Consider the following 8113-nt stretch of genomic DNA (forward strand, 5'->3'; position numbering starts at 1 on the left):
AGGACGTCGCAGGTCCGCGGCGTTAAGCGAAATTCCGCGAGGACGTCCGCCATTGCGTCCACTCCCGCGGAATTCCGCTTTATTTCGTTTTTTTTGTAATGTCTATATATACCGCTCGTTGAACTTCATTTCATTTCGCACCACTTGTTTTAATTATTGAAATGTATTTTTTTTATTTGGTGAAATGTACTTTTCTTATTGTAATGGAATTTTTTCTTTATTTTCGTCTATATTTTAATTACGTAAATTGTTTACTTCCGGAAATTGTTTAATTTGTGAATTTGTGATTTTTTTTAATGTGGGAATTCCGTCAGGAATTCTGCATGAGAATTCCGTCATTGTGCAGGGGGAAGTCCGTATGACGTGGCAGTGCAGTGGGAAGTCCTTATGATGTGGCAGAAGGTGTTTTTAGGAATTCCGCAGGGAATTCCGCCGGGACATCCGCACCACTGCGGATGCCCTAATAATATCTGTCACGACCGCCCCTTTAGGGTTAATAAATACGGGCGATCGTGATTAGAAGAATTTAATAAAAGGACGAAAAGGATTAGGGTTTCAACACAAGTTGGACCAACAATTAATATTCCATTAAATAATCATGAGTTTGATATTATCCAACAAGTAACTCAAAATATCCATTATCCTAACAATTAAAGTTGTCGGCCCAAATAAAACATGAATAAACGAAAAGTCACAACGGAAAAGACCAAGAGAGAGAGTGACGTCATGTGTGAAGACACAACGACACTCAAGGTTCAACGACACATTAAAATCTTAAATTCACTTGCTCAACACCACCACATCCTCGTCGCCGCTCAACCTGCATATAGGGAAAACACATGCAGGGGTGAGTATTTTAAGAATACCCAGTGGCTCATGCCGAAAACATTTTCAATAAAGAGTAATTTATCATGCCATTCACAAGTAACCATCGGGGTTTAGCTTTTAGAAATGCCCCAGGCACTCAAAATCATTTCCATTTCAAACATCGACTGATCAGTCATTTTCCCATAGACGTTTACCATATCTGCCAATACATGACTTGGAATGTGGCCACAAACCAAGCCACTAGACCGGCCAGCCCGTACGCTAGCACACGATCTACCATAGGTGTACACTAGCCCAAGTAGGGTTTGCGGCCCTACAAGGACCCGAATTCGATTTATATAATAATGGCATAAAGCCACATCAGATAGGCACGTAAAAATCAAATCATAGCATGATAAATACAGTTTCATTTCCATCGATAAAATATTTAGGACGTTGTCCTTATTTTATAGAAAGCCCACCTCAATTGATTAATTCTCTACACTTCCTTCCCTTTGGTATCTCGATTCCCTTGCGAAGTCTCACCTTTAGAATTTAAATAATACATATATCAACATACTTTCCAATTATATCAATAAAATGCATGCACTCTACTTGAAGTCTTTTATCTTGTTCTCTCAATTTTCGCTTATTCGGCCGCTTACGCCAATAATCGCTCTGATGGCTCCTCGTAATTTCCCTCTTGATATCGAATTAAAATTCCCAAAATTAATAAAAAGTAATTAAATTATCGCAAGCATTTTCCCCTCGATCTATATTTATTTCGGACTTAGGATATAATTATTCATTCGTTGAAATATTCCGGAATTAATTAAATAATTCCCCACAATTAATTTAATTATCAATTCAAAGATTTATTTAAATAGTTCGCCCCAATTAATTATCGGCCCAAAACTTAATTATTTCATCACCTTATATCTCCAATCACAAAATAAACCCAACAATTAAAAGGAGCCCATCAATTTAATAATTCTACCTACTTCTAATTTAATGAGGCCCAATTACCCAAGGCCCGAATTACTCCCTATCTTCCCCATCTCACACTCTCTCTCTCCTCTCACCCTCCTCTTTCTTCTTCTCTCTCGACGAAAGTATTTAGAGCTCCCACTCCCGTCACCTTCCACCGATTCACCGTCGCCTTCCACCGTCGCCGGCCGCTGCTCACCGGATTCGCGTCGCTGCTGCTCCGTCGTCGCCGCTGCTCCGTCGTCGCCGCTGCTGCTCAGCCGGGAGGAGCCGCTGCTGGTGGTCGTGCAGCCGTCGCCGGGAGGAGCGCTGCTGCCGCTGCCCGCCGTTGGTGCTGCCACCACCGCTGCCGGGAGACGCTGCCTCCGGTCAGCCCCCTCTTCCGCCCCGATTTCTCCCCGAGGGTAAGTTCTTTATTTGATTTCGTGAGTTATAGCTTGTTTCTTTAGTTTAGTTTGCTTCGATTCATTCGATTAGGAGATATATCGCAGATTGTGGCAACAGTAGAGGAAATATATATGGATGCAGTAGTATGCCATTGGAAATTTGGGTGGGAGAGGTGTATACCTTAAATTTACATATTTGCAACTGGACGGAACATGAACTCCCTCTCCTTAGTTCTCGATTTCTTGAATAGAAGTTGAAAGAGGACGTCTGGTTTCTTGATTGCAGAGAGTGAATATGAGGAAGAATGAACTAATTTGGTGATTAAATTAGGGGGAGAGGTGGTTAGAGATGTGGGAGAGATTTTAGGGGAGAGAAATAGTGTTTTCAACGTGGGTTGAGGGAGGAGGGATTCATTTTTTTTTATTTAATTGAATTTATTTGGTGTTTTATTTGTAGATTACGGAGGAGGAATATCTTTTCACGGAGGAGGAAAATCTGCGCAGAATCTTTAATTAAAATTGGAACCAAAGATGTTTTATTTTAATTAGTTTAGTTTAATCCATAGCCCATTGTATTTTATTTTAAATTGTGCAGTACACAACTTATTTATCACGGACTGGACTTTCATATTATTTATTTAATTCATCGGATCCAACATGGAATTGAGTCCAATAAATATTCCTCACGGAAAGGAAATTATTTAAATTCGCGATGTAATTTATTTCATAATTTCTAGCTCTCATAACAATTAATCGATTATCCAAAAACCTTTAATTTATCCCCGTATTCAATTATTCGAGCAGCCACGTCACGTATTCAACACTGTTGACCCAGTCAAAATTCCAACTCAAAATTAGGTCACGAAAGGTATCCAACAATTTTACTCGATAATTAATTCGCGGACCTCGCAATATCAAAAGCATTAAATACATGTACTTTAGGGTTCGAAAATTAGGGTTCAAAAAGTGGGGCGTTACAATATCTTTATTCAAAACAGGGTAGTCAAGCAATTAAATTGTAGAAACTGAGATAGTAAGGGATTAATATGTGATCTTGGACAAAGTCACCTTCAAACCATGCTCAGTTTGAAGTATGACAGAGTTACTAGGTGAAACTACATGACCCTCCACAAGCTTCACGTGGTAGCGTTGCAAGATCGCCGCCGCCACCATCTTCATCTGTATAAACGCCATCTCCTTCCCCAGGCACGTCCTCGGCCCCGCGTTGAACGCCGGAAACTTATACGACGCCTCGTGTTTGATCTTCCCGCTCGGAGAAATCCACCTCTCCGGCTTGAATTCAAGGCAGTCTTTCCCCCACACGCTCTCCATTCTCCCCACCGTGTAGAAAGAGATGATCACTTTCGCATTCTCTTCGAGATGCTTCCCACACGGCAGAATATCCTGTCGCATCGGAGCCTTATGCTCCAATGCGACTGGAGGGTATAGCCGGAGCGTCTCGCAAAGAGCTCCATGTAAATAGACCATTCCCCGCGAATTCTGAACATCGATTCTCCCTCCACAGCTGTCGATTTCTTCCCGAATCTTCGCCTCCGAAGCAGGGTGGCGAGTAATTAGCCAGAAGAGCCACGTGAGAGTCGCGCCGGTGGTGTCTCTGCCAGCGAGCATCAGATTCAACGCTGTGTCCCTCAGGAATTTCTTCGAGTTTTGATTAGTCATGTGGGGGAACTCCTTCTTGAATGATGCTAACAGGCTGAAGCGATCCGGTTCCTCCTCTGCTCTGTCCACGCAAGGGTAGATGAAGTCATCGAAGGCTCTAGAAGCTTCCATGAGCTTTTTCTCCTTCCCAATCCCCAACCGCTTCTGCAGCCGCCACACGCCCTCGGGGAGAATGTGGCGGTAGAGCAGAGCGTCGACGGCGTCGTTGAACGCCTTCTCGCACGCGACAAGGGGCATGTCCAAAGACAAGCTCTGCGGGTCGCGGTTCAAAATGAGCTTGCAAATTCCGTCGAAGGTGAATCGCTGGAAAACGTCCTGCAGATCGACGTGGGTCCCTGCTTGAGAGAAATGGTCAAGGACCGGGAGAAGGCCATGTTGGATCTTGTCGGAGATGGTGTTTTCCAGTAAAGGGTAGAAGTCGGGGTGGGTGAAGAAGGAGAGGGTGGTGCGGCGGTGGAGCTCCCAGATTTGGAAGTCGGCGTTGAAGATGCCGTCGCCGAGGATGTCAAAGATCTTGTTGAACTCGGGGCCTTTGGGGTAGTTGGAGAAATTGCGGCTGAAGATGTGGTGAATGTTGGAGGGATTGGTGGTGAGGAGCATGTCCATGTTGCAGAAGAGGGGGCCTTTCCACTGGAAAGTGCCGCCGGATTCGGATGCCAGCTCAGTTGCGTAGTCGTGGAGTCTGTGGATGTTGAGGAGGAGTCCCGGGAGCATTCCCACCACAGGCCAGTTGGTGGGGAGCGACGTGGCTCGCCGGTGATCACGAGTTGACCAGACAAAGAGAAGGATTATGGAGAGGGAGAGGAAGAAACATTCGAAGAAGAAGGCCATGGGATAGGGATAGGGATAGGAATAGGGATTGCGATTGGGAGAGAGCTGCTCTTGTGCAGATTGATTATTGCAGTTGCGAATACTGTCCCCTCTTAAATGGAAGGTTTGTTGGTGTTTTTCGCTCTCTAGTTGGTAAGTGGTCATTTTGTTATTTTTGTACGTTTTAAAATGATTAATTATGTATGACGGGAAAGTCTAAATTTTATAAAAAATTTCAGGATATCAATCACAAATATATTGATTTAGTATTGATATATAGAATAAAAGATTAGACTGAACGAATTTAATTCGTATAATTTTCCTCCAAATCTTTATTAATAGGACAAATAAAAAAGTATTAAAATTATACTATTGAAAGTTGCAAGATTGAATAGATAACAAATCTTGCTCTTGCTTTTTATTACATGCAGTTTTATTTTACTATTAAAATATGTTGATTTTGTCTAAAATCAGCATAACTATTACACACGGTTTTGGTTTGTTAGACTATTAACATATGTCTTCATTTTTATTATTTGGTTTGTTATGTTAATTTCACATTGACAAAATGGAGGAATACTTTTTAATTGTATACTATTATAATTAATATTCCGTAATTTACATTGTCTGAGCTAATTCAATTTTTTGGCAAAGGACTAAAGATGAAATAAGAGTATCCACATTGGTCGTCTTCTACTCCACCGCGCCACATATTTCCATCATATCATCGTTCTTCTCATTTTCTGCGTCATACCACAACTTTCATAAATAGATGCTTTTCGTCAAGCATCGTACGTTAGTTTAACACTATTTGCGCTAGTAACATGAAATTATTTCATTAATTAAGAAAGAAATTACAAAATCAAAACATTAAAATTTGAAAGTCCTAAAAATTAAAACCTCCACTGTGAATGCTCTAAATGCCCTTTTTCACTACTCGGGAAATAAGGCAAGATAATAAACAGGTAGAGAGGGAAACTAGCTATTACATGACAAATTGTCGGGCCTCCGAAGCTAGAACACTTCTGATAATTTGTCGGACAAGCCAAACACATGTAATGACCATGTACTTTGATCTATCTTTACATCAAATTTTCACACATTCATCATGTTCCAAACTTCAAATTCAGAATACGAAATATCAGCAATATTATTATCAACGACTATGAATTTTGATTGCTTGATAATTTGGTGCGATAAGTCGACATTGCACACATGGCTCTGGTAACTGGTATGGCTAATAAATTTTGGACGAATGTATATTTGGATTCATGTACTATATAATACTACTAAGATGCATCAACTGCATATAGTGCTAAATGGCCATATTATGGCCAGCCATAATATTAAAAAATTATTAAAATTTTGTGTAATTAATGTAGAATTGATGAAATTTATACATCTAGAGAGTAGCAATTCTTTAAAGACTAATATACCCTTAAATATTAAATACTACTTATGTAGAAGTAAAATAAATTGTAAGGACATTATATTTATAAATATTATTAAGTGACACAATATACTTGTACGACAAAATTGCAAGGAGTATTATGTTATAAACAAATTCTCAAATTAAGTATATAATTCAAATTCTCTTTTTTCATTTTACTATTCTTTGTTGACTTATGCTACCGTCAGTTTGAAGTTACATTAACTTAATTAATCCCAAATGATAATTACGAAAAATAAATTTATTATTTTAATCAATTTTAACTACACTACTAATATTTAATTCTAACAACATAATCTATCGTAATTAAAGACATGCATCGATAATGAAATTTACACAGCAACAATTGTTTAATCTTCCCATAATTGGATAAATTCTTTTAATTAATAACTAAAAATTTAATTTTACTATTTTTTTTATTTAAAACACATTTAATCATAATATTCAAGCAATGTATAAATATTAGTATTAATAAAAATATTATTTTAATATTTTTCGAAGAAGTGTACTTCAATATTAAAAATTTAATATCATATTTTGATACTATGAATTAATTTATTATATATGTATAATATTCATAATTTATAGTATATAAATTTATAATATAATTTATAGTATATAAATTTATAATATAATTTATAGTATATAAATATTATTATTGATTTTTGTAACAAATTACTCTACAAAAGTGCGGAATAAATAAATTAAAAAGAAACTATAATTAAAGACTAATGGTAGTATTGTCAACTGAATTAAACATTAAATGAGACAATTAAATTATTAATATCTAAAAATACATATATTTACTGAAATGCCATTTCTGGCCACCTAGCTTTACCCTACATGAAACTCACAAGTCATGTTGAAATGTAAAACAACATGAGTATAAAAGAGTCACTCAAGTAATACAAAATTCCCATATCTAGTGCGAAAGATTATACTATATCCCAAAATATAATTATTTACCAATTTATATCACAAAAATCTTATAATATATAAATATAATCAATAAATAATAGTATTCAATTTTTATAACCAAAAATCTATTTAAATTATCGGGTGCATCATGTTCGATTGACATTGATCGCAGTGGTGATTCTCATCCCCGCCAATGCCTCTACAATGTATTTTGGTTGTCTAGTCCCCAACGTGATCTATTCATTGAACTTGCACGCTCGAGAAATGTGCATCTTGCTCGATTGACATTGATCGGAGGAGTTGATACACTGATACAGTTTAAACTAATTGAAGAAAATTGGTGGGCACAACATTATTTGTCAATTTTTGTGTCCAATTAATGTCAATCATCCTTCTATCTTATCATCACTGACTTTCCGTCAGTGGCTTGTTACAGAACATTATTTAAATGAAAAAGTTCAACATCAAATCATATCCTACATTATTTCTAAATTTTAACTATGCTATTTTCAAATCATGTAGTAACAGCATATGCTCCAAACAACGTCTCATCAATTATACAACGACCAGTATCATTTCAATTTTTTTTATCATGTAAATACAATTATAGTTTTATAGCAAAATTAAATATACAGAAGATCAAGTATATATAACAATTGTAATATCGTAAATATGAAATTAAACTACAACCTATATACGCAAATAAACAAAAACAAAGGTCTCGGGTATAATGGTAATGCATGAGGCCAAAAGTCACGAGTTTGAGTCCATCGTGATGCGACCTTTAAATTTATAGTCCCTCCGTTCTAAGGAAGATTACCCCTTCTTTGGGCGCGACCTGAGATTTTATGCAGTTTTATTTTATGTGTTAGGTGGAGAGAAAGTAAGAAATAGGAAATATAATAAAGTAGACAGAGACGGATCTATATTAGCTCCACAAGGGGCAAACGTCCCATCTAAAAAAATTCATTTATGCTATTTTGATAATTATTTTTTAATTTTGTTTAAAATACCTTTAGAAATGCCCATTCTCAAATCATTAAAATGTCTTTATAAATATTTTTGCCCCAGCTAT

The 8113-nt window shown here is 37.2% G+C and overlaps 1 protein-coding gene and 1 long non-coding RNA gene across 3 annotated transcripts; both read right to left on the bottom strand.

Annotated features, from left to right (window-relative positions):
- Nucleotides 1-565: 565 nt before the first annotated feature.
- LOC121743800 lies at nt 566-2585 on the bottom strand. 2 transcript variants are annotated; one of them, XR_006038330.1, is made up of 3 exons: nt 2362-2585; nt 1290-1353; nt 566-820 (listed from the first exon to the last, which is right to left on the bottom strand). It is a non-coding gene; the product is annotated as an uncharacterized LOC121743800 (long non-coding RNA). The 2 variants fall into 2 exon arrangements; XR_006038329.1 differs by lacking the exon at nt 1290-1353.
- A 449-nt stretch (nt 2586-3034) lies between these two features.
- LOC121742897 (alkane hydroxylase MAH1-like) lies at nt 3035-4855 on the bottom strand. Its single transcript, XM_042136019.1, has one exon. It carries the CDS (start codon nt 4833-4835, stop codon nt 3222-3224), a length of 1614 nt encoding a protein of 537 aa, XP_041991953.1. The 5' UTR covers nt 4836-4855; the 3' UTR covers nt 3035-3221.
- Between the last annotated feature and the right edge of the window lie 3258 nt (nt 4856-8113).

This window comes from Salvia splendens, chromosome 8, assembly GCF_004379255.2.
Source record: "Salvia splendens isolate huo1 chromosome 8, SspV2, whole genome shotgun sequence".
In the NCBI taxonomy this organism is placed as follows: Eukaryota; Viridiplantae; Streptophyta; class Magnoliopsida; order Lamiales; family Lamiaceae; genus Salvia; species Salvia splendens.

Excerpts from the sequence above, each read along its gene's own strand:
- LOC121742897 (XM_042136019.1), bottom strand. The coding sequence starts at position 4,835 with ATGACCACTTACCAACTAGAGAGCGAAAAACACCAACAAACCTTCCAT.